Source organism: Nestor notabilis, unplaced genomic scaffold (genome assembly GCF_000696875.1).
Source record: "Nestor notabilis isolate BGI_N333 unplaced genomic scaffold, ASM69687v1 scaffold16579, whole genome shotgun sequence".
Taxonomy (NCBI): domain Eukaryota; kingdom Metazoa; phylum Chordata; class Aves; order Psittaciformes; family Psittacidae; genus Nestor; species Nestor notabilis.
The window spans coordinates 10463-37724 of NW_009943387.1; the positions used below are offsets into that span (position 1 = coordinate 10463).

Consider the following 27262-nt stretch of genomic DNA (forward strand, 5'->3'; position numbering starts at 1 on the left):
GAAGCATTTTGGTACCTCACAAATTGGATAGTCAAGTCCTGTGCAAAACTGTCAAGCCTGAGATACTTCTTTTTTTATCTAATAATCCTCATGGGGCTGAAGATGTATCTGTAATCTTGGTAGATGTTTGAGATATGATGAAAGCCTGTAGGCATCTACTGTTTTCTAGTCACCTTGATTGTGTCTAATGTCTGCCTTTGTGTTCTTCTAACAAGTAAGCCAACATCTTAATGCATGAAAACAACAAAAGAGTAACTAAAAAGCTGTTTAGCTGTTTGCTTACTCAAGTGTAGTTGAAATCTTAATTAGCAAAAGGAATGTGATTTACCATATGGTAAATATCACCTGGTACTGATTCAGAGTTTCACTTAAAGAAGTCCTCTGTGCCACAGCCTTATTCTTGTGGGATTTTAATGAGCAAAGTATTTCCAGTATATGCTCACAGTGGACAGGCTATCCCTCCTGCTATTTTGGCACTCAAACTGGCTGTCCCAGGATTTAGTTTCACATCTCTTCCCTGCTTGTGAAAATCATTCTTCATTTCTGCCTCTTCACATGTTCCTGTGGCTGTTTCCCAACCTCAGTTTAACAAGTGTGTCTGGTGTTTATTAAAAATAAATGAAAATGCATAGCACAGTGTTGGAATGGTCAGATGTGCAGTTACACTGGGAGAAGTATGCAGTGATAACCAGAGCAGAGCTTTATGAGTTTTAACACTTAGGACTGTAGTACAGGGTGACCTAGGATAAACTGTTTCCCCTCATATCCTTTTTTTTTTTTCCCTGTTGCACAATGTAGTTAATGATACTGATATCCTCTCTAAAGTGTGTTTTCTAGAAGCTAAGTGAAAATAAAAAGGAGGTTATATTAATAATAATAAAAAAAAAAAGTTGCAAGCTTGCTCTTTTGTTTTGGAGAGGAGAAACCAGGAACTTAATTTTATGTGTGAAGAATTAGTTTTTGCTGTTCTGTTCACAGGTCTATCTTACTAGACTTCCTGCTATTGTGGCTAGAATTTTTTAGTAGTAATGTGTTGCTATGTTTGTGTTTGTGAAAGCATTAGGATTTGAACTTCTAAAGTTCTGTACCAACTTCTCTCGTACGTACTGCTATTTAATGCTTCCATCTAAAGCAGATGGCAGAACAGGATGTTCACCTGTTGTAGACACTGATACATTCTGGCTTATTAGTTTGAACCCTGAAGTTTGGTTTATGATGAGGTGTGAGACTGAACTGGATCAGCCAAAGTGCAGACGCATTTGTTCTCTTTTGCTGCCTCATTAAAGACACATTAAAGCCTCTGACAGAGGAGTTGTATAAGTATTTGTGGAGAGAAGCAGCTGCAGATAAACTTGCCAGAAGATGCTGGTTGGAGTACAATGCCATGTGAATGCTTTTGAAAACTTAGTGCTAAATATAGGTCTGAATACTTGACTTAGTGGTTTAGCAATTCAATTTAATTCTAATTAGAATGTCTTTGGGACGTAAAGGTTCCAATAACTCAAGAGCTGTTACATATGAATGAAGGTTTCATCAGACTTTCATAGTTTTTAGTGGGATGTTTCCAACATGGCAGTTGCAGCTACCCAAAATATATACATGCCAGTGGTTTTTCTTTGTATTTAGCTAGCCTTGTTGAACTCAGCAGTCCTGAAGAAGTTTGTTTTGGACTAATGTAAAACTGCTTTCAGGATTTTGAGTCTCAGGATTTTTTTTTTCTGTTTTGAATACTCTGGCATAATGGGATTGTAAATTTAAACATGTTTTGAAGTTGCTTTTATCCAAATATAGACAAAAGCATGGCTTAAATGGCTGTCTTCTGAGAACCTGATTTAAAAGGAATGCATACTGACCTTAAAGCGCAGGTTACAGCAGCACAGAGATTAATTTTAGAATTCGTTGGAATATGTAATTCCAGCACAATTGATAGATATGCTGGAGTGGGCTGCTGGCTTTTTGACAAATATAGATTTCAAATACAGCTCATCTGCACTTACCTATTGCTGTGTGTTAGTTAACTATATTCAATTGTTAAACTTCTCATTTCAGTACGAGGATGTCGCCCTGGGAAGATTGTTCAGATGACTGAAGCAGAAGTTCGGGGTTTGTGCATAAAGTCACGGGAAATATTTCTTAGCCAGCCTATTCTCCTGGAACTAGAGGCACCTCTGAAAATATGTGGTATGTAAACTTTGTATCAATGTAGTTTATGTAGGTGTTTTAATCTCCTTGAGTGCTAGGTGGGTTGGAAGGATACTGACAAAGGCAAGTGACCTTGACCTCGGTGATACAGATTAGAGTGAGGTCTTATAATCTTTAATGTAATTTTCAGTTTAGATTGGATTAAGTCAAGAAAAGGCAGCTAACAGTTGGTAGGTTACTGATGCTCCCAGTACTATTTAGGAGCAAGTTCCATCAGCAGTAAGAGCTGCTTGTGCCCTCATCTACTGCAGATTTTGCAACCTCTCCCTTGTATACTTGCATAGAGACTGCTCGCACAGAGCTGCTACTCTTTCAATCACTATTTCAAAAAGCAATTAGTGGCTTAAAGAAACCCCCAAATGTTTAGTCTTGCAGTTGCTGTTTTCAGAGTATAAGCAAAATGAAGATCTTTACACATTGTGAAATGAGAAGCTTAAAAAGTAGTGTTGAAGAACGCATCATTAGTCTTTCAATTGAAAAAATAAAACCGGATGCAGACTATTAGTTTTAGCTACCATGTAATAAATTCCTTGAACTTTACAGCAAGTTTTAACAAGTATCGTTCTTACTGTGAAATATGGATAAAACATAGAATCATAGAATAGTTAGGGTTGGAAAGGACCTTAAGATCATCTAGTTTCAACCCCCCTGCCATGGGCAGGGACACCTCACACTAAACCGTGTCACCCAAGGCTCTGTTCAGCCTGGCCTTGAACACTGCCAGGGTTGGGGCATTCACAACTTCCCTGGGCAACCCATTCCAGTGCCTCACCACCCTCACAATAAAGAACTTCTTTCCTATATCTAATCTAAACTTCCTCTGGTTAAGTTTGAAGCCATTACCCTTTGTCCTGCCACTACAATCCCTAATGAAGAGTCCCTCTCCAGCATCCTTATAGGCCCCCTTCAGACACTGGAAGGCTGCTATGAGGTCTCCACGCAGTCTTCTCTTCTCCAGGCTGAACAGTCCCAACTTTCTCAGCCTGTCTTCATACAGGAGGTACTCCAGCCCTCTTATCCTCGTGGCCCTCCTCTGGACTTGCTCCAACAGCTCCATGTCCTTTTTATGTTGAGGACATCAGAACTGTACACAATAGTCCAAGTGACATTTGTGTTCTTTGCCTCTCTAAGCCTTTCTAAGATGCTAGATTTCTTCAAAAGTACACTGGTGTTAATAGATACGCAAGCTTGTAAAAGTGTTACAAAAGTATCGTAAATACTGGCTGGTAATCATCCTTATTAACAGCAGACAGTCTTAGAAAGCATAAAATTTCTTGAATTAGGCTTCTTAAAGTGTCATAGTATTAAAATTAAAGCAGTCTTTGCATTTATTATTACTAACATGCTTGAAAGATGGATTAGCTTCTTCCCAGGCTTCCTCCTGGCAAACCTAATGTAGCAATACTTCTTACATTAAGAGAGGATATTACCAATTTAAAAAACAAACAAACCAAAAACCCCCACTAATGGCAAAGTCATTTTTAAATGACTAATTGTTTGGTGGGATGGGAAGGAAAAACTAGACCAGCTTGCCTAATGACACAAAGTTGAAGGTAAAATCTAGCTTTACCACACTGTGTTTATGCTACACTGAGAAGACTACAGTAGTCTCATCATATTCTTAGATAAAGGAAAAAAATGAAAATTCAGATATTTAGATTGCACAGAAGTCAAAGTCTGCAAAGGATAATTAGCCTCCTTCAGAGCTTGTTTCTCATTTGTTTAAGTTGAGACAGTTGAAAGGACTGTTAGGTGCATAATAATAGCGTTGCAAATACACATTAAAAAAGGCATTAGTTACATTTAAGTTGGATTCTGAACACAGTGATAGCACCAGGAAGTGTCAGGTGCATCTGGATTTAATACTAGAGCAATTGTCAAAGATATGTTTAGCTAAAAATGAAAGAAAGACAATCACTTTCACCAGAAGCAAAATATGCAGCTGTACTGCTTTGAAGTACTGTTTTAGTGTGTTCAGGCAATGCCTGAGGAACCATTATAGGTTTGTCTTGTCTTGTAATCGAGTCAGTTCAAAGTAAGCTTTTACATCTTGAATGGCTGTGTTTCAATGTAAGATGAAAGTAAATGTCCATTTTAAAATGGGTGCGGTTTTTACTGAAGGGCTTTGGATCTGGTGGATTTCAATGCAACTTGTGCCCATATGAAGCTGTATTTTAAAATGACAAGTACCTTGAATGGAATCATAGAATCATAGAATGGTTTGGGTTGGAAAGGACCTTAAGATCATCTAGTTCCAACCCCCCTGACATGAGCAGGGACACCACACACTAAACTGTCGCCCAAGGCTCTGTCCAGCCTGGCCTTGAACACCTCCAAGGTTGGAGCATTCACAACTTCCTTGGGAAACCTATTCCAGTGCCTCACCACCCTCACTGTGAACTTCTTCCTTATATCTAACCTAAACTTCCCCTGTTTAAGTTTAAACCCATTACCCCATGTCCCTAATGAAGAGTCCCTCCCCAGCATCCTTGTAGGCCCCCTTCAGATATTGGAAAGCTGCTATAAGGTCTCCACACAGCCTTCTCTTTTCCAGGCTGAACAGCCCCAACTTTCTCAGCCTGTCTTCATACGGGAGGTGCTCCAGTCCTCTTATCATCCTCGTGGCCCTCCTCTGGGCTTGCTCCAACAGCTCCATGTCCTTTTTATGTTGAGGACACCAGAATTGGACACAATAGTCCAAGTGAGGTCTCACAAGAGCAGAGTAGAGGGGCAGGATCACCTCCTTTGACCTGCTGGTCATGCTTCTTTTGATACAGCCCAGGATACGGTTAGCTTTCTGGACTGCAAGCGCACACTGCCTGCTCATGTCGAGTTTCTCATCAATCACCACCCCCTAGTCCTTCTCCACAGGGCTGCTTTGAATCTCTTCTCTGCCAAGCCTGTAGCTGTGCCTGGGGTTGTTAGCTCCGTTTACAAAATTCTTTCTTTAAAATGTTCCTTTACCTGTTAAGTGTTTTGATCCCTCTGGCTCATGTGTGCAACTGAAAGTAGTTCTAGACAATGAACGCAATTATAATATTCTTTGTGTAATATGTTTACTTGATAGTTAATTCTGATGGTGGTGAGGTCCAGGAAGTGTATCGATAGTGTAGTTCTGGAGTGTTAGACTCAGCATAGCGATGAGGAGTCGTCAATGTGTTCTTTTGGTTGTGACTTGGAGATTTCTACATATTGGTTAGAACAGGAATCATTCTTGTTGCATTCTTGAAACTTCAGGTTGTGTCTGGAATTGGGTAGCAGATAAAGTTCACCATTAGCAGAAGAAAATTGAGAAGTGATTCCTAAGGGAGAAATAGTTACGGAAGAATGCTGCCTAAAGGGGAAGTAATGCATTTCTCATTGAAAGAGTAAAGAGGAATAGAGCTGTGTACTCTTCTTACCATTGTAGGCTTTAAGACTTGAACTGAAGGTTTGGGAATCATTCTTCTTTACATAAAAAGTTTTAGGGAGGTGTGTATGTTGGTATTTTTGCTGTTTTTTAAGGCCATAGTACTTCACATTCTACTGGAGAAAGCTATGCTTAACAAAGTCAGGATTTTGCCACTGCACAAGCAGCAGAAGTGCTTAGTGTAACGGACCAGGCGGTACTAAATTTAAATAGCATACAGTCTGTACTGAAGGCTTCTTGCATAGCTTTTTTTGCATTCAGTCACTTTGCTAATGAACTCTACATGTCAGCTGGAATACATCATGTGTATTCTGCAAGTTACTGTAGAGCAGCTTTGGTATCTTCTTGGACCTTGGCAGCTCACAGACAGCTTTGGCTAGTCTGATATGCTCTGGTGTTGTAGTTGCCACACAGCTGTTTCATGGTAAGACTGTTAAATTTGAAAGCTGGCAGTATGCTGAGTAACATGACAGTTAGTTTTCCTAAGATATACCTGCAGGATGAATATCTTGTAAGGGGTCTAAGTCTTGGAGTCTCTGTACTGTCTTTATATGAATAACTGCATCAAAGGAGGAGTTAGCTCAAAGGCTGGGAGATGGGAATCTTAGTACAGCAATGTTATGGGAGGACAAGCAGTTGACCTTTGAAGAAGGGGCTCTCTGCCAGCACAATGTTCAGTTTCTTTCCAGCCTACCTGGATTCTTTACTGATCTGTTTTTGCAGTAAATAGTGTGACTTATTTTTTTTTCTTAATATGCTGGCTTCCTCACCATGTAGCTGCTTGATTAGAGGTTGTCCTTCCGACCTTGTTTCAATTTGAACAAATTAGAGCTTGGTTAGAAGGTGTATGCTTAATTATAAAGCCTTCTGTAGCTTTTGGTTTTCAGATTGGCTTCCTAACTGACATAGAAATTCTGCAAATACTGTGGGCTATTTACATTTACTGAGTACTTCATTTTATAATGGTAGCATGAATCTCACCTTTCTGATACCTATTGCATATATACCAAACAGCCTGTTTTTAAATGAAATATTAATGCTTTTTTTAACATCAGTTAATAGAAAGTGATTAGCTAACAAATTCTTGGTTTGTGTACTCTTTCTATGTTGTTGGACTAATGCTTGGTAAACATTGGGGTTTTTTTTTGTTTTTTTGTTTTTTGTTTTTTGTTGTTTTTTTTTTTATTCAGGTGATATTCATGGTCAGTATACAGACTTGCTTCGATTATTTGAATATGGAGGATTCCCACCAGAAGCTAATTATCTTTTCCTTGGAGATTATGTAGACAGAGGCAAACAGTCTCTGGAAACAATTTGCTTATTACTGGCATATAAAATTAAGTACCCAGAAAACTTCTTTCTCTTAAGAGGAAATCATGAGTGTGCTAGCATCAATCGGATCTATGGATTCTATGATGAATGTAAGCAAAACCTATTTCTTTCGAAACACTGTATCAGGCTAATATTGTGTTTTGGAGACAATTCTAGTAGTAACTCTTGTATTGCAAGGATTTCAATGTTCTGTGAACCTGCTTTGAAACTTTCTAGAAGTACATTTCAAATGAAGGTTAAAGTCGCTCTAGAGAATTATTATTTGCTCTTCTGCTGTCCTTGAAATGCTGTTGCAGGAGATTGAAACCTAAGTACAGTAACAAAAATAAAGCCTTGAGAAGACAGTTTGATAACATTTTTGGTCAGGGTGTGATACGTATTGCAGGATGGCTTTGAGGAAACAGCCTTCTCTTCCTAAGGTCACACTCTGTTCTTGTAGGCAAGCGGAGATTTAACATTAAGCTTTGGAAGACCTTCACAGACTGTTTTAACTGCCTGCCTATTGCAGCCATTGTGGATGAGAAGATCTTCTGTTGTCATGGAGGTAAGCCGGTAACTGTTTTTAAAGGCTGTGTCTAACCTGATCTTTGAGTTAATGCTATACCAAATGGAGTGTGGATGTGTATACCTGGTACTTAGCTGGAGATGTTTAACCTTATATTGTTCTGTAAAGGTCACTGTTATGCCTTGTGATTTTCTGTGCACCTGGCAGCAGACAGATGTCATTCTTACCTGATACACATGGCCCTCTGCCTCAGGGGCAAGTGCATCTGTAAGTATTCCCATCAATAGATCCCTCTCTGAAGGATACTGAATTCTAGAATTCATGCCTAATTTTCCATGTCACTTGTTGCTGTTAGCATCTATCAGTGCAGCTTTAGCTAACATTGGCATCCCTGGCAGTGAAGTGAAGTAACCTTCACAAGTAACCCTAGCTCTATGGTCTTGGCTTTTTTAGCTTGTTTTACAATGTGTTGGTGGAAAGGACCTCTGAGGTCACATAGTCAAGCCTGCTGCTTGAAGACAGACATTTATTAACATTACAGCAGTTCAGCCAAGGCTCTCTGAAACCTTTGCTGTTGCAAAATCTATGTTCTATGGGCACCTGTTCCAGTGCTGCTGTGTTCTTGTAGTAAAAAAAAAAAAGTGTTTGGCATTGATCTGCCCAAAGCTTGTAACTTTTCCAAATATTGGAACTTACCTGAGTGCCCTTGTTTGTAGAAGGGGACTTCCCATGTTTCTACAGGTAGTGATGCTTACAGGTTTTCAGGACCTTGCAGAGTCAAACAATTGACAAGAATTTCAAATTGTAGTAAGAGCCATCCTGCCTTTTTGCAGCTGGCTTTGCAACTACTGCATTAACAAGCAACTTGATGCCTTGCACTGGGTGATCAGACATGGTCTGGTAGGTGTCACGCCTGCATTGTTGGTGAGATAATTAGAGCTCAATGGAAGCGAGAGCACTGTGAAAACCTCTGGTTTGGACAGCTCCATTTGGAATTGGAAATAGTGTGTACCCAAAATTCCTTAGCCTTTTCCAGAGTTTGTGAGGTTGTATTGATGGCTGCCATCCTGCCTTTATTAATTACAGGTATCTCTGCAAGAGCTCTGCATGTATGGAATGTGCTGTAAAAATGATCCTGACTTTTCTTGCATCTTGTATTGAAAGCTTCTGCCTTCAGTGCCTGCTAGCTTAAGCCATCAGTCTTATGCATAATATGCTCTGAGGTACTGTCATGTTGCTATAAATACAGAACGAATGCAGTGGTAGACAGTTGAGTCTGCCAGTCTCCAGGTAGCAATGACATGTTAAAGTACTCGTATTCTCACAGGTCATCTTTTCATCTTGTTCTTAATCACTGTGGTGTCTTTTTTATTATTATTTATTTATTTTATTTTTTTAGGAACTGGTACCTAACTTAAGAGCAAGATCTCATGATTTTAACAATATGAGGTACAAAATCACTTCTGCACTGATATAACGAATTATCAGTGGCTAAAACCATGTAATAATTTTGCTTCCAAAAAAGCTGGTGAAGGAATTATTCTTATACTATTATACTTTCTGAATTTTGTTTTATTTGGAGAACAATAGAGAATGAATGATGACAAAATACTGTGGTGTTTCAGACAAACCATTAAGCTTGGGTGCATGTTAGAAGGTAACTAAGGAAGCTTAGCTGGTAGAGTGCTATGTTGTATTATTTTCTAGAACAAAATTGATAGTTTTGTCTGTGTATGTACTTGAGACCTGAGTTGTGAACAAGAAGCCTAGAAAGCTAATTTTCAAGGAAAAAAAGTAAAGCTTTATTATAAATGTATTGGGGGGTATTAACCTCTTGTGTAAACAAGTGGCAAAACTTCTATTTTGTGCATAGTATGCTTTAAGGATCCTCTTACGAAAAGCAGTATCTTGCTTTATTGAATACTAATTGTCCTTTCAACTTGTATAGGCTTCATCTGTAACTAAAATTACTATCACTCACAACTGCTCTGTGGCTGTGAAATAAAGTGGTAAGACAGCTGAATGTGCTGTGTGCTCCTAATAAATGGAAGTAGACATGCAGCATATAAATCAGTTTTGCCCTTTTTCCGCTCTTTTCCAATCCTATCCAAACTGCATTCCAGATCCCATGAAGTCATGGACTATCAACGCCTTTTCATGATGTTACTACTGTAATAAACACTGAGGCAGCAACACAAACCATTCAAGTCTGCTGGAGGTTGAAACTAGCATGTAGATATAAGGTAGGTGCCTTTTTTACTATATTGCGCATTTTTGCATAGTTTATTTTAAAAATATTGTCCTCTGGGATATATAATAAAACTTTGCAAAACCGCATAACATAGTAAAACAAAAGGCACCTAACTTACCCCAGTAGGCTTAAATACAGCTTAAAATACTGAATTAGCTGTTTTTATTTAGACCTCTCTCTATCTCACAGTATAAATCAAACCTCTCTTGCCTGTCTCCAAATGTTCATACTGCTGAAAGGATTTTTTTCATTGTACACTTCCCATCACCTCCCTCTCTTCCCTGTCTTTACACATTGCTCATACAGGTCATACTTTGGCCTTTTCTGAAGGCTGTCCTCTTGACTTCTGACTTTGCTCCTTATCTTGCTTCATTAAAGCTTATTCCATAACCATTCCCTACTTCTGCCTTTTGCTCTGCTTTATATTCCATACAGTATTGTCCTCTTATCTGTGACACCACTCTATAGTTCTAATCTTTAGAGACCTTGTTATTACTTTCAAGTTTTATAAACTATGCACATGTTTCAGTGTCACGTTTATGAAATACATTGGTCATATCACACTGGATTTAATCTCTGAGATGGGAGTCATGTTCAGTAGAATACTGGATTTACATAGTATTTTCAAGTTCTGGAATTCTGTTCTTGTGACATTAATGATAGTGAAATGTCTGTTGAAGGTTAAGTCTACTTGACGATTTTACACAGTATCCAAGGAGACCTTTTGCATTACACTATAAAAATAAGTAGCCATCACTTTTACCGATTCCACCTGATCAGGGACTGGGTTCAGATTTAGAGCCTAGATTTGCTGATTCTTCCAGGAGTAATGACAGTTCATTTTCTGTTTTCCCTCAGGGAGGGTGTCCTCTTACACTTGGAGAAGATAGTATAGTGAAAGATACTTTTTCTGTGCTTAGCTGTCATTATATGACAAGACAATTGAATTAAATTGTGTACTTTCCAGTTTTCTTTCAGTACACAGTAGGTTGCAGCAATGACTGTAGTAGCAGCAGCTTGACAGTGAGCTTTAGTAGCCTGTATTTGCATTCTTACTTCCTTCATTTAATGCTGATCATGTACAACTTGTGTCTCTAAGTCTGAATTTGAGACGTCAGCTATTTCTTTTTGTGCAAGGGAAGTTAGGAAGATCTTTGGGAGAGGACAACCTCCTGTGTGGTTAAAAGAAGGCCTACAAACATGCAGGCAGTTTTGTGGGGTTTTGCTATTTTGCAGTGATGTAAAATAGCACAAAAAATGACAAGCTGCAGAGTTGAGATGTGGTTGTAATAATCTATTTTCTTTTGAAGAACTCCATGTTTTGGGTGTAGCCTGAAACACTGAGAGCTGTAACCTCATGGAAGGTCACAAACTGGTTATTTCACCGAGATAGCCCATTACTGTCTTGGGGTGTGGTGCTGTGTAGAATCAAAGTAGAATCCCCATGCCTTACTGCTAATGTACTCTGCATGTAAATAGATCGGATCTGGGGAAGGGGAAGTGATAGGTTGGTCATAATTTAAAAGCTGATTATCTACTTGAATTTAATATTACTATCCCTGAATTGTTGTGTAAGTAGATTGACTTAATCTCCTTCAACATGCTGTTTGATGTAAGATTTGTGCCGTCCTTCACAACCTCAAGGTAATACTGTGAAGACAGCTTTAACAAGCTCATGAGGATAAAGGCTTGTATTATAAGACTGCTTCAACAACAACAAAAAAAAATTTAAATCTTAGAAAAATAGTTCAAGTCTTCTTATTAAAAGCATTGGAGTCATTGTTCCTGTAACACATACATTGCCACTGCGCAAACTCTGATGTCAGCTGAAATTATTCTACACAGTGAATCCTTCCAATGGCAGATATTTTTCTATGATGTTCGAAGTTCTGGACTGAGTATGGATATGGCTTGTTAATATGAAATATGTTTTATCACAAATTAGGGCTTTATGCTCTATTTCCAAATTTGCAATTTTCTTCATTTGGTTATTTTGACCTAGTCATTTAAGTCACTTTAAGACCCGTTTTTAAGGACATGTTAAGGTGCTAGAGCATCTAATACGTGCTCTTTCATGCCTGTATGCCTCAAGCAGAAAACCTCTAGAGTGTTTACTTAAACTGTTTGAAGGGTGGCTTTGGAGTCCCATGTAATTACATGTCAGTATTGCAAAACTATACATAAAGAGCTGTGTCTTTTTGACAGATGATTTTTTTTGAGTAAGCAAGGTACTACAGTTTTGTAAATGACTAAGCAGCTGAGCTATAGTAGATGATCACCACCTCTGTGCTCCTTAGCTATTGTACTTATGGTCTGGTATTCATTTACAGCACCCAGTGACTGCTGCTCAGCTGATGTGCAATAAAACACTGAAGTACCACTGTAGGGATTTTTCTTTAGGTCTTGTAAGGTGGTTGTAAAGAATGTTATCTGCTCTCAGTATAATTGTGTTAAATAATGGGAATGCTATTCTTCAGTTGTTATTTCTAGTAAGCTGTTTAAGAGATTGGTCTTAACTAGAGTTCTGTGCTGTGTGGCTAAAGGCATGATAGAAAAACAGTTAAAACCCCTTGCTGATTTCACTTGTGTTATTTTCTGTCGTTCTGTTCAGGAACTTAAATGTCTTATAGCAAACTGTCTCTTGTTTCTATTACAGTGGAAACAGTGGATGCTGTATGACTTTGAACCTCTAATTGTGTGTTCTCTGGAACCCTTTTTACAGGTAAAATATGTAGATAAGTCACTTGTTTTCTTGTGCTTGCAGGTCTGTCTCCAGATCTCCAGTCAATGGAACAGATCCGGAGAATTATGAGACCTACAGATGTTCCTGACACAGGTGAGTGACATGGAATTTACTGTAAATGAGTCTTAATGATGAAACAGGTTTAATCAATTTCTGTAAAGGCAATGTGGTAAGTTAAGGCAAACTGTTCCCAGTACAGTATTCCTTGATGTCTGTGTAGGGCATGAGTCGTGTTCCTCATCGTGGCTAAGTTATCTGATATGTTAGAGGCTATTACTCATGTTGTCATAGCAGAGTAGGAAACATTATCCAAGTCTGCATATGTTATCCACAGCTTTGCCTTAAAACAAACTCCAGAAACCTGAAGAAAGATCAGATGAAACTAAACAGCTAGGCTTTTCTTCTTGCCTTGGTTAGGCTCACCCAGACTTTTCAGTCTATCAGAGAACATAACTGTTTAAAGCTTGTTGAGTGTTACAAGTATTTAGGCTTCTTTCTACTTGGGCCATGTCTCGTTCCTCTTTAAATTTGAAAAGTATAGCTCCTAATTCACTGCAGTTGGGATTTCAATTGCCAGTGCTTTCTGTGTAATATTCTTTTGAATTATTTAATTAATCTTCTTCCTCAATACCCCCTCTATTCGTAATTTTGTTACTAGTGGATTGAAAAGACTGGTAAGCTGTACAAAGGGATGTTTTTTGAATTGTTGATTTAAACAGTCGTCTTAAATTAAATTTCAGAGTAGATATCCCATCTAAACCTTTTTTATGTTCCTCAGTGCTGATGCATAGGAGTCATTCAGGGACTATATTAGTATATCTACTGTCCCTTAAACAGCAGTATTTCTGGGCAGAATGGTATATACACACTTGACACTGAGAAGCATTACAAGACCAGTGAATGACTGTTTCTGTAGTATAAATTACTACATTGTTCTTTTATGCTACTTATGCATTAACTGTATAACCAAGTAAATGTCAGTACAAATGAGTCAGTCTTTACATTTATCAGAGCTCTCAGAAAAGATACTTCTATTCAACAGGCTAATACTACTGCTTGAGCCACCCCCACTTCAGAAAGTTCTGGTTTCCATGGACACTCCACTGAAATCATATGTATTCTTAGTATCTCCTAAAAATAAGTGCAGAGATTAAAAAAACAAAGAACAACTTTTGATCTACGGAGTGGTTTGCAGTCTTAATTCTGCTTTCAGAAGCAATATCTGTCAGCAGAGGTAAAATGAAATGTCCCATCAGAGATGTGTGCATATGGTACGGTGGCATAGAAGGTTTTGGCCTTTTGGACCTACTTAAGGCAACTGATATTACAGATTAGAAGTAAATCTTATGGAAAACTGAAAAATAAACTGAAGTGGTCTCACTTCTGTGACAGTTTCAAGTCCTTAAAAACCATCCCTTTGTGTGGAGGGATGTCACTTCATGAATGTGTGTGTTGCTACAGAAATTCTTGTTAGATGCTTGTGTGGCTTGTCTGAGAAGATTAGATTGTTATGATAATTTATTCTAGCCTAATGTAAAAAAAAACGTTTCAACTTCAATTTAAAAACTTATTTTGGTGGCGTTCTTAGGGGGTTTGGAAGCTGTTCACTCAAATCTGATTCTGTATTCTAACTTAAATCACTTGCCTTTGCTAATGGTTAAGTATTTGCATTTTGTGAGGCCGAGGTATAAATCATGTTTTGCTCAGTGTTGCCAACCGTTTTCCTATTAGGAAACTAACTCCCTCTTTTGCGTAACCTGGAATGTCTGGTATCAGCTGTGTTGTGGTATGCTCCTGGTCAGCCTAAGCTATTGCAGTGGAAGGTGTTGTGTGTTAAAATAATAACCTACTTGAGCAGCATAGTTTAGTTTAGACAAACTTGTTGCAGCATTCTTATACGCAGCTGCTGAGGATTATAGGGCAGGTTTCTCTGTTCCTCTGTATAACACTAAAGATGATTTGATTTGGGGGAGAGAGTGGAAGAGGAAGTGCTTCCTAAGCAGCTAAGACAAGCACCTTCTGTCAGTTGTTGGAAATTCGTGACAAGAAACCATTAGGGATTGCAGTGTAACTGTTCTGTTTTGAAAAACATGTTATTCAATATAGAACTAAATTTCAGTAAAGTAAGTTTCTTGTCATATGCTGTCTGTGTTCAGAAGTTTGTTTCTAGATACATATTTTATGTAAAATGCAGTTTTACTTGTTCTGTTCTTTGTCTTTTGAAAGTAAATAAAGTCTTAGCCTCTGCTAGAGAGGAACTGTGATAGGCACCAAAGACCATTTGATAGCTGTATGTAAATACAAAATGGTCTAGTTGCACAGTAGGTTTCAGACATTAGTTTTGCTTCATTACAATTTGAAGGATCTGTTATTTAAGAAATAGTGTCTTAAACATTTTATTTAGCAAATAACTAGATGTAAGTGTACATCAAATCTTCTCAGTGCCAAATAAAGGAGCCTGCTGGCATCTTTTACACTGTGAAACAATGCTCTGAAGTGTTTAAATGCCTATGGGTTGGTCATTGCAGGTAAAGAAAGAATTTAATGGAAAACTACGAAATACGTTTTGAATGCTTTTTGGTTTGCATTGTAGTTGAATTGGCCTGGTTCTTCATGTGAAAATGCTTTGAAGGTTCTATGTGTAAATGCATTGGAGTTGTTACAGAGAATTTTTTTTAGTACCCAGTTTTAACTCCAGATTTAGCTGACCTTATGTTGGCAGCAGAAAAAAGATCTTGACCAGTGCTAAAATACCAAAGGGGTTTATTGTTCTAATTTAGATTCCAGACTGATTGGCAGGAGGCTTTTAGAAAAGTCAACAGTAGTCCAAGCAAACTGAAAGTGCTACCTGAATCAGAATTCTGCTGTGTTATATTTTGATTAAGTCTTGTAAGGTGATTCTTGTATGGTAAGCAAGGTAAGAATCAAAACTGTTCTGAGTTCAGAAGCTTGTGGCACAAGTTTATTTGCTATATTTGTGACTGGCCTTGCATAGGATTTCAAAATTTACTTCAGCTTTCAGAAGCAGTTTTCTTGGTGAGCTGCGAAATTGATGGCTGCCTTTTAAAGTGAACCTGCTGGAGTACTTGTAAACATGCTGAATATTACAGTTAAATACTCTTTCAGAGAACTATTTGACTCTTTTTATCTCAAGTTACTGTCAGTTGTGAGATGAGGGAAAAAATCCTCAGGTTTACGCAGATCATGTCATTTGTCTGAGTCGCAGCTTAAGTGTTGCTGAATTTGTTGCCAAGGCTTACTTGCTTTAGGAGAGCTGCTCTGGTAATTACAAATAAACTATTTTATATTATAGCATGATACTTCCTAAGACTACCATCTTCACTTGTGTTATCTTTCAAAGGCTTGCTGTGTGACCTACTGTGGTCTGACCCAGACAAAGATGTGCAAGGTTGGGGTGAAAATGATCGTGGGGTCTCTTTTACTTTTGGTGCTGATGTGGTCAGTAAATTTCTGAATCGTCACGATCTGGATTTGATCTGTCGAGCTCACCAGGTATGAATTATGCTGCTGTTGCTTCTTAAAATCTCTCCTTTTAGATTTTCTGTGTCTTTGCTGCTTATCAGTAGAATATATTTGAAACTTCTTTATTGTGATACTTCTAGGAAAAAGAGTATCTTTCTAATAAAGGGACTATAATCCTGTGTCCTTCTATTGACTTATACTGAACTGTTTAATGTCAGTGAAGTAAAATGCTAACACTGGATTTTCACAGTGATGTCTGTCTTCTGTATTGTCTGTTTACTGTTAGTGTTGTCTATGAATGTTAGAGGTAAAGTGTCCATGTTTAAAGTGGCAAAGTGAATTTGAGATTTACACTGAAGTTTCAGGGTTGTCCACTTCAGTAGCAGTCAGTTCTCTGGTAGTTGTGGCTTAAACTACCTGCTTCACTTCATGGAAGTATTAAATGTGTTTTTAATGTTTCTGCAAACAAGTCTGTACATAAAAGATTTCACCATTGCTTTCATTTTGGTTCAGCTATCTAGACTACTTTGGCATATATTGTTTGGATTACTGAAATGTGCAGAAAGCAAGGTTATTTTTGGAATCATCAATATTTAAGTGTACTTTTTTGCGGTTTTTATTAAGTTACTTTAAGCAAGTGTCCTAGTTAGGTGGACACCAGGTTTCAGTTTCCTATATAACATTTCAGTTTCATTATTTAGTCAGTTTTGAAAGCTGTCTCCTTTATACTCTCTGTCACTGTTAGAGTTGGGTATACTATCGGAACATTTGAATATTTCTCCTTGCAATTCTGCTGCTAAAAACATTAAACATTAGAGAAGATTAGTCAGTGTGTGGAATGGATATTAAGATTATTAACTGCTGATGGAGATTGGTAGCAACTGTAGTCACTTTAGCTCTTCGTAAAGGGAGTATGACATCTTTTAGAAGACGATGGTGACTGAACTAAAGTGAGCAGTTGATGCCTTAGTTTCAGTATGTTATTAAAGAGATGCTTCTGTTTTGGAGAAGAGGGAACATCCTTAGCTGATGCATCATTTTCCTTGCACTATTTTAAAGGTGAATTATGCTCTTTGAGAAAATATGGCAGAACCACTATGCTTTTAGAGCATCAAAATTTTAAAAAAGCCTACACTTGAGGTTTGTCAACATTCAGGATAAATGAAACTCAACCATTACAGTTGCAATGAAGTTGGTATCCACACCTTGTGTGCTCTGGACTAGTAGGTCGAACATCCAAATTCTGTGTATAAGCTGTAAAATGCTGGGAATCTTTGAACTGGCAATGCATAATCAGATTTCAGGTATGAAAATACTGAACAAACTGATGCATATTTAACATTGGAAGTGTCAGACAGGTTAAGGTACCTGACTGGGCATTCAGTGTCCAGATAAGACAAAATGACTGAAATGCCAAGATGTAGAATAACTTTTTGATGAGTTCTTGCCATCTCTTTAATATAAGTCCTGTTTGCCTCAAGGCTGGCTTTTTTTATTCAAAATGTATCTCTCTTTTTAATGTGAGCTGTATTGATTTCTGTGGTGTTGACAGGTGGTTGAAGATGGATATGAATTCTTTGCTAAACGGCAGTTGGTCACCCTATTCTCAGCTCCAAATTATTGTGGAGAGTTTGACAATGCAGGGGGCATGATGAGTGTGGATGAAACTCTGATGTGTTCCTTTCAGGTATGATACATTTGTACAGTAAATATTGCTTTAGGTGTTGGGTTATATGGACTGAGTTAGTCATCTTGTTGTGTTTATGGTTAGTCTAGGGTAACATACTTGGGCTACAAAGAGGACTGCACAGCAGTCCACAATTAAAACTGCAGACCAACTGTTCTCCAGAGAACTGTGTGGGATTTGCTGTTTTCCAAACTCCTGCATATTGAGTTACTCCCTCTATTCAGATGCTAATTTAAGAATTTCATTGGGTGATTCTTTTTCGTCATACCTAGTAATGAGAGTACCTAACTACGTAGACTAATGGACTACTGGGGCCCTTCTAGTGTGGTTACTCTGATCAGATTCTAATTCCTCTTCCTTCCTGGACATGTTTTCTGCCCCGTTTCTTTCCCTTTCTCACCCCAGTGTAGTGGTGGAACTAGAAGTATTTAGAAGTAGTATTACTGTTGTATGTAGGATTGAGAAATTTGTAGGCTTGTGATGCAATTTCCTCCCCACCCTTGTTCCTGCTGAATGAGATTTCATGTTGGCTTAACAGTATTTGAAATGTTCTTAGTTGTCACTGACTCAAAAGAACTTCTTTATTTTCTCCAAGATATTGAAACCATCTGAAAAGAAAGCCAAGTACCAGTATGGTGGACTGAATTCTGGGCGTCCAGTCACTCCACCTCGCACAGCTAATCCACCGAAGAAGAGGTGAAGAAAGGAATAATGTAGAAACACCATCAGATCTGTCAAGGACAAAACTCCATATTACAGTATATAATGTGTGCACTGTAAAACCATCCAGCCATTTGACACCCTTTATGATGTCACACGTTTAACTTAAAGAGACGGGTAAAGGATCTTTATTAATTTTTTTTCTAGTAGAAAGATGTGCGACACTGTATTGTAACAAGTATAGCTCCAAGTTCTAATATCCAGCATAGAGAAAAAAAAGAAAATATTAGGAAAAAACTATTGCAACTACATACTCACATTTACCACGGTTTTTAAAGTTGACCAACATCCCAGTTAAAACTTGATGTAATAGTTAAACCAGATGAGAGCATGATGTTCCATTTGTGTAATGTGGTCTTATTGTTGCTTGATTGCTTTTACTTTGGTTATTTTGTAGCTAGAATGATGCTAATATGATATCTAGTCTTATTTCCTGGCTCTCTCTTTGAAATTGAAATAAGGAAGAATGGCTGTTTAGAACAGCCATTGATCTCTTATCCTTCCCCTAGTTCCCTGTTGCTCATAATAATGCCGCCCAAATGTGTGCCCCATTACAATGCAAAGTTTCTCATATGGTAGTGATTAAAAGGCAAATTAAGTCCAAACCGCCCAGACTAGACAGGTTGACAGCCAGCATAAATTGAGACAGAAAACCCTGTCTTGACTTTTTAACTTAAACTGCCACACAATGAGTTTGTGCACTACACTATTTTAAATTATCGACGTTACACTGTGCTATGGCGCTTCATTTAACTTAGGTAGGACAAAATGGTATTGCCTATTAGTTGGTAACTTGATTATGTGGTACCTTGGCTTTAGTTTTATTAGCATGAAACACCTTTGGCATGCCTAGCTTCCAGGTAACTCCTTACCTGCATCAGAGTTCATCTTACATAGTTCCACAGAACATGAAGATCCTTATTTGCTAAGCCTTTGAAAGCTGACATTCTTTTTCATAAGAGGGTGTGTTTAAATGGATGTTCATCAACGGACAGTAAGCTAGCTGGTGAGTGGTGAGCTGCAAATGCTATAGGAATGTTCAACATGATTATAAGGCTTATGTCACTAAAGATTATATCCTTTGGATTTTCATGATCAAATTTCATATACTATTGTATAGACTTCTGCTTTGTAGTGTACTATAGTAGCAATAATTTCTGTACATGATCAAGAGTTATGCAGTATTTCTTTTCAATTCTCTCCTTTCTCAAAAGAGTTAACATTGGCAACTGGCAAGATACAGAGAAGATAGAAAACTTATAGTAGGATAGATGAAAGGCACAGAATTGTGATGCTTTAGGATGCAATACTTATTGCACATAACTACAAAAGCTTTTATTGAATATTGTCAAATTTGTAAGATTCTTTGGGGGAAGGCTTCAGATTTATACCATTTTAAATGTGCATCAGTAGATGTAAAACTCTTGACTTCAGTATTGTCTTTGAAAATGTTAAATTGAGGATTCTGGTAACTTACGTTTTATGAACTGGCACATTATATAATGCAAGAGATACATTGATTTCTGACACCGTGAGCAAGTTCTTAAAAATGGATTTAAGTATCTTTTTCTAATTCCATTTTGTTTTAAATGCATATTTTAAATGTAGGTTTTTTCATTTAGTAAAAGTTGTCTAATTCATTTGAATGAAGTCTGACTGGTTATTTTAGCATACCTTACTGTTACTCAAGAAGTATGGAGTTTTGCATTAAAAAAACCAAACCAAACCCAAACTTACAGCATATATATTTTCTTGATTTATATTGGATTGGTCTGTGGTTTTGAACAAAGTTTTACCTCACCTTGAAGGAAGCATCTGTTCCACTAAATAGAATAAAATGTAGTAGATTTCTTGTGGTATTGCTCAAAGACATTTGTTCTTGAAGGTCAGTGATGAGAATTGTGTAAGTGAGAATAAGGTCAGTTTGTGACAAGGTAATTGACGAAATGTACTCTGTAAGCCTTCACAGGCTAACTTCCTGCTCTAAGTCACTGCTTACTTGAGGTTTGGTTTTACAGGTTTTGAAAACGCTGGGTTTTACCAAGTGCAAACATCTATTATAAGAAGCATCATGTTACCAAGTATCTTCCATTTTTCCTTAGTTTCTGGAACAATGTCCTCTGTATCATGAATGTCCAGGTGTAAAACTGTATGTTATGTGAGTACCTAACATGCTCACTTGTGTTACAGATGCTGTGTCAAAAGGAAAATAAAGTCTTCAGGCCTTCTTATGTGTTCTAAAGACACAGGAAGTTCCTAGTTTATTTTATAGCACTAGAAAGCCAGATCTGATGGTGGTATTCTGAAAAATTGCCTGTTTTATATAGCAGCAGTCACTTGCAAAGGATTTGAGTGCTGTTTTGACTTCTGGGGAGTTGCGATGTCTACTAACGTCCATCATCCTATATTGGGGAGGGGGGGAATGGTTTAATAACCTTATCCCTATAGATATGATTGATTTGCCATGCTGAAAGCAAACCACGGGATCAGATACATAACAGAACTCACCATACCGCTTCAGCTGATGTTTGCCATGTTAATATGGATCTTCAGTATTTTTACTATTTGTCCATTCTGGAAGAGGTAGAAAAGAGAACCTGAATCTAATTATACTCAGATAAAATTAACTCTTTCTATGGAAATTGCTAGTGGTTTAATTGTTAACAATTTTTCTGTATGCAAATGTGTCCATACAAGCCTAAAATGCTGCGAAATAGCACAGTGTGCTGGGAAGTTACAGGAGGATTGTCAAATGAGCTGTTGAGGTGTATAAAACATTACACCGTTTGAGGGGTATTTTTGTATGTTCTCCCCCTACCCCTTTGACAGTAACATTTCTGATTTCCTAGCACAGTACAACATGGCACATAACCTCTTGTCTTGTTCCTTTTTGGTTGACAGGCATGTGATTCCCAGACACTTGGGAAATACGTGCTTTAATTTGATTTAAAATATTGCCCCAAGAAGTGCTTCTTAGGTCTCTTTGGTGTTGGTTCATAGGGGATTCTTGGTTTTACATGACTTTTCTCTCTCTTTTTTTTTTTTTTTCTTAAATATGCTTCTTAGTGGTTAGTGGTTTCTCTTCATGGAATATTCCTAATTCTTTGGTACTTAAAAGAAGAAAAAGAATGTTTCATATAGTTGTGGTTATTGTGCTACTCTAATCTTGAACCCTATTTCTTTTAGGTAGTGTTTATACTGATCTGATCTAGTTCCAAAAAATGCTGTAGAAATAGACTCACTGAAAACACTGTAACGGTCTTACATGAGTGGATTGTGTTCAGTTTGTGATGTTTGGATGCATAGAAGTACACGTGGCTGCTGGAGTTTGAGTTCATCTTGTTGCATCTAGTTTAGTATGATTAAATACACGTGCACAACTGTTAGGTGTCACCAAGCTTCACCATCCTGTTATGAAGACAGTTGGTGTTTGTACTGTATCCTCTGTTCAGAGAGGAACTAATAGGTATGTATGACATGGCTTGTAGTATCCCAGTGCATTGCTGTGTATTTGGCTGGGAAACTCCAATGGAAATTCTTCACATCTATGGATTTATCTGTCTGATTTATCTTTTGGTAAGCCCAAGAGGATATTGCCATCATACTGTGGAAGCTGTCAGATTAAATGACTGCAGCTGTATATTAGTTTGGGGTTGGCAGACATATTTTTTTGCTGTGTAGTAATGGAAATATGAAAGGCACTACTGCTATCTAACATGGTTGAACTGAAGGTGACCTGAGATTAGTTCTGTTTTGTGTAGCTGGAATTTTCAAAATATGTAGATGACAAATATCCCATGCTTGGCCTTTGGTGTGAAGCTCAAATGTTAACAGAAAAGGGTACCTACTTTGTACAGGCGTATGAAGATAACAGTTGTAAAAATCTAGCTTTTACGCAGATTCTGAATTTCTTCCTGATAAACTGTCAATATTGTATCAGTGGCTGGTGTTTCTGGAACTTTCCTTGCTGTCAGGTTTGTTGGAGAAGACACTTTATACAAACCTGACAGGTAGCATTACAGTTTAGCAAAGGGCAGAGGCAAAGTGATACTGTCAATATTGTATTGCTTTTGAACTTGCTTGAGTTGTAACTTGATGCGTGATTGGCATCCGTCTACTTTGTAATGTATGTGAGGATAAAAGTGAAATATTTGGCTTCAGATTAACTGGTGAACAGGCAAGGGCAAGAGAATGTCTCCTTATGCTGAAGCAGAGATGGCTACAGTGCAGTCAGATGTTTCCATCTCTGAGTCCACATGGGCTAATAATGTGCTTTAGAAAGCATTGTGTTGTTTTAATCAAAACAGAATTGCAGTGAAGTTCATGAACACAGTCGTTCTTGTCAGTAAGGAACTTGGTCAATACCAGACTTAGGATATTTAGACATAGCCCTGCATGTTTTTCTCCTTTGTTGTCATCTGTTTGCTTCTGCTAATCAGCAGTAGCAGCTTTCAAGGTCACTCTCAGCACAGCTGTATACTTCTTTCCTCCTGGATCCTGGATCATACATTGATTTTGCTTGCTTTGTTCCAAAGGTTGATCAAGGTTTTGATGACAGCATCTAACCAGATGGCTGTGTGCAACTCATGGGCTAATAACAAAGCATTCTTCTCACTGCATGTATCATGATTGAAGCTGAAGGAGCCTCAGGCCATGCTAGAACATGGAATACCATATGACAGTAAGTCAGTGTTGGGACAGTAAATAAATGACCAAGATAAGACACAAGCTTGGGTACTTCGTGGTGTTACGGGTCTGCCAGGTTCTCGTCTTCCATGGATTTCTGGAACTGATAGTGCCTGAGCGTCTTTCTTGTAGAACCCTTGAGTTGCTGGGAAACCAGCAAAGGTGTCTAGTCACTTGTGTATCTTAGACTGCCTTGTTAAAATAAATAATAATGATCTCAACATGTTACTTGGTAATAAGGACAAAACTTCATTGTTTCCTGGTGTCCTGTTTTTGAACTCATTTAATCTGCACCTGTGTGTTCCAAGAAATAAGAATGCAAAAGCAATTCAGAATAACTCTTTGCCACAAATCCTTGCCAATACGTGGCCATAGGAATCTTTTCCAAGGAAATCTCTTACTGCTTCTTGAAACAGTCTGAACAGGTGGAGCTTTAAACAGTGTGCACTTGCTGCATGTGGCCTAGCACAGCCCTTTTCCTAGGTTCTGCTGCTGCCTTAGTTAACAGAATTTGCTGCTTAAGCTTCCTGTTTAGCCTACTGCAAGACTTAGTCTTAGAAGTGAGCATATCTGAAAGCAGGTGCTAACTAGATTCAGCTGCTAATACAGATCAGCAAAAGCTATTCGTGTATATTCAGGTGGAGATGTAAGCGCTGTGTTAAAGGTGAGAAAAGTTCCCAGGCAGAGCTCTAGAAACAAGCACCATTTGAAAAATCCTCTTTAAATAGGATAGACATGCCCAGATGTTAAATTTCAGTGTTTTAACTTAACCTGAGTTACTGCTAAGTGGAGGAAGTAAAGCGAATAGGCAAGGTAACAGTAATTCTACTCTTGCAGACAGCTGATGTTCAAAACCAGTAAATTATACTTCAGAGAGCAAAATCACTAAATTACTAATTTATTTTTTTTTTTCCCCATGGTAGGGAGTTCTTGTCTGCTCATGTTGCTCTAAAAGGTTTGAATCTTCATGCTGCAAGAGAGAATGGTGTAGATGGATCCAATTAATTATTGAGAAGGCTTAGTCAGGAAAAAAGCTGCTATCTTGTGAACAAACTGTTGCAGCTCATGACACGAAGCAGAGGAAGGCACAACATTGATGAATGCAGAGGACAATCTTTTCGAGTAAATGTATTCCAATGTAATGTTTGTATCCATCACTTCAAAGTCTCAACAAACATACTGTAATGTGGTAATAGTCAAAAGTATTTAATGTTGCTCTCTCTGGCTGCTTTCTAGCAGCATTTGTACAGTTCTTTGTGTAAATCCCTCCTTGTCTTGGTGAATTTCTGGTCATGTATACATGAGTAATTTTTCACTAGCTACCACCAAATACTTTATGTTTACATTTCAGGCTGCTATTCCTGAGCAGCTTCTTGCACCTTCCACAAAGATAGAACATGTATCATTCTGTGAAATGCTGGGAGAGGGAGTGTGTTACAAGAACTGCGTATTAATGGACATCTTAACTGCACCTTAATTGCATCTAGCTTCCAGGAGGCTGGGTAGGAGGGTGAGCTGTAAGACTTAATGCCCCATTCTGTTGAAGTAGTGATGGAGAACAAATGCCTTATTTAATTCTTTCCTACTCAAGGCTCTTACCTAAAGGTACAACAACAAACAACTCACATAGTAGTCTTAGAGGCTTTTGCCTCACCTTTACCAGCTGGAGTAGTAAGAAGATAGACCAAAGAAAATAGTGTATCTTGTGTATACTAATGCTATACAAGAATTTAACACAAGCGCTTAAGGAAAAACGCCAGATCCAGTCGATGTAATGGTTTTCTTCATGTTAGAATCGATTTGGCATCCGATGCCATCTAGTGGTCGAAGGCCAGTAGGTGAGAAGCTGTTACTGCAGGCCTGGCGCGTTTACCCTGCACTTGTCTGATGTGGAAACCTTAGTCCTTCAGTGCTGAAATGTATCCATGCTTCCTAATAACTCAGATCTCGCTACATTGTAACTAGGCTTACCTTAGTTAGACATACAAATTTATGTCCCTTAAATTTGGCAGACTTCAGGAAGCCTCTTAAAATTATCTGAGTATTCTGAAGGAAAAAGAGTCAGAGCTGCCATGAAAAGCATAGAAAAGTTGGGCTTTGTCATAGGCAAAGGTGTCCAGGTTTCTTTCCCACTCTGGAATCTTCTGTTTCCAAGTCTAACCAAGTAAGGTGGGATTCTTTGTATAAATTTCCAGTGATTGGAGGAGGACTGGTGAAAAATACGTAAGAAAAAGTATGTTTAGGTCTGGTATAAACCAGTATAACTATGTAGGGTTAAAAAATAAATGGTTCTGGCTTAGGCTTGGAATGCTAATTGGGAGATGGTGTCAGAATAGGGCTGGTATTAGATTTCAATACCTTATCTACCCAAATATTACATAATGTGTTGCTTTTAGTTAAGCAGTTCTTACTCTGCTCCACCCATGGGCTTGGCATCACAGGATACTGTTGAAAACATCTGTGGAGCTTAGGCCTGATTTGAGGGAATCACTTGATACCTAGCCAGGTTCCACTAGTCTACAATGAGCTGCTTCCCATGCTGTGTAAAGTCAAACTGGCATTTGCATTTCTGACATAGTCAGGAGTCACTGCAATCTGTTACTCCACTGTTCCACAATCTATTCAACGTTTTCCTCTGTATCCTTTCCATTCCTTCTGTTGTACTTTCTGTTGCTCTGATTTTACTGTTTTTTTTATTGTCTCTCTTTTCTGACTGATTTTTTTTGCCTTGGTGGCAAGGCTTCTTTGACTTCTCAGGTGTTTCAGTATGCTGGATAACCTAGCAGCAGCAGGAGGAGGCTGTGCACCTCAGTAGTCACCAACTAGTGGAACACCCGCAATTAGGGTATATGTACACTTCAAGAAGGTGGAAGAAGTTGTACTGAAGAGCAGGGCAACAACCATATTTTGAGGCAGTACAGCCTCTTGCCCTCCATAAACACTGTAAGGTATGAGTTAATGACACCACACACAATTCCAAACAGAGCGTTGACAAGTACTGGTTGAGGTGGCAGTTTACTTGGAATGAAAGGCAGTAATGTGCTCTCCCTTCCACTTTCCAGCAAGCCTGAAAGGTTTCATGGCTGCCCTTCCTCAGGCCCAGGGAACAGGAGTATGAATTTTGTCCTTGGGTAGATGCCTCACACCACTGTGTGGTCACTCCAGGATCAGAGGCTTGGATGTCAGGTACAGAGCTGCTATTTTAGCAGGCAACCTCCAGTTACGGATTGATGCCCCCAAGGCGGCAGCAGAGAAAGGATGTGTTTTCATGCTTGCTGTCATGATTTTGTTCCAAATACACAGCAGTCTAGTGGGAGGTAAAAAAGCTTGTGTCACAAGAATTTCAGGTGGTTGGTTACTAAGGGGAGGCCATGCTTGACGGTGTGCTTATCACCACTGTGGTCTGAGGCAAGTGAGAAAGGAACAGAGAAGGAAAAGCTTGGAGACAGCCATGGTCAGTTACCTAGATCTTGCAGCTGACCTGACAGCAGTTTTTGGGCAGCCTGCATGCCAGACTTACTAAAGCCTGGGAGGAGGCTCTGGGAAGGTGGTGGGAAGACAAGTACCTTCAGGAGACACTTGGTTTCTCTCCAGAGTTCCTACATTATGCTCTTTGCTAGTGACTCACAGGCCAACTGCAGGAAGAAAGGAAGGCAAAAGTCAGCTTGACTCTTCTGGCAGCTTTCACACACCTCTGGTCATCAGATACCTCTCTACTCACGCAGGTGAGCATGAGGTAATGTGGCATAGAAGCAGACTCCATACAGAGTACTTAGTAGTTCTCTAGTGGCCGTACTCTTAAGTTTGATCTGTTAGTCCCTAGTGGGCCATGTTGAATCCCTAAGGGAAGTTTGCATTGGCCTGCTCATTCCTATCTCTTTCTGTATCCCTGAAGTTCCAGGTCCCATTGGCTCCCCCAGCACCCTGTCTGTTCATCCGCACAGGGATTGTGTGCCATCTCTCAGGGTACAATTTGCATGCTTTTGCTAGCCATTCCAATTCAATTCAGGTGTTCTGACCACTCAGATTTTGGGGTTTCCACCTCGAATTACTTGACTTCGCTGGCTTTCAAGGGTGCAGACTGAACCACGTGTAAAGCTGGAAGGCTGTGATAACACTGGAAAGGGTGCTTCAGCAAAGACTAGGCTCAGAATAAACAGAAGCCTTAAGCTTTCTGCTGCATTACGGTGCAAACATCTGCAGTGGGATGAATAGCATTGTCGTGGTTTAAGCCCAGCCAGCAA

The 27262-nt window shown here is 38.6% G+C and overlaps 1 protein-coding gene across 1 annotated transcript in view; it reads left to right on the forward strand.

Annotated features, from left to right (window-relative positions):
- PPP1CB (protein phosphatase 1, catalytic subunit, beta isozyme) overlaps positions 1–18544 on the forward strand; it is a 24583-nt gene extending 6039 nt beyond the window's left edge. Inside the window, exons 2-8 of the mRNA XM_010021906.1 lie at positions 2020–2181; positions 6802–7032; positions 7383–7487; positions 12464–12535; positions 15804–15955; positions 17478–17612; positions 18208–18544. Coding sequence (XP_010020208.1) covers positions 2082–2181; positions 6802–7032; positions 7383–7487; positions 12464–12535; positions 15804–15955; positions 17478–17612; positions 18208–18312 — 900 coding nt within the window. The 5' untranslated portion in view covers positions 2020–2081 and the 3' untranslated portion in view covers positions 18313–18544. The remainder of the gene's footprint in view (positions 1–2019; positions 2182–6801; positions 7033–7382; positions 7488–12463; positions 12536–15803; positions 15956–17477; positions 17613–18207) is intronic.
- The last annotated feature ends 8718 nt before the right edge of the window (positions 18545–27262 follow it).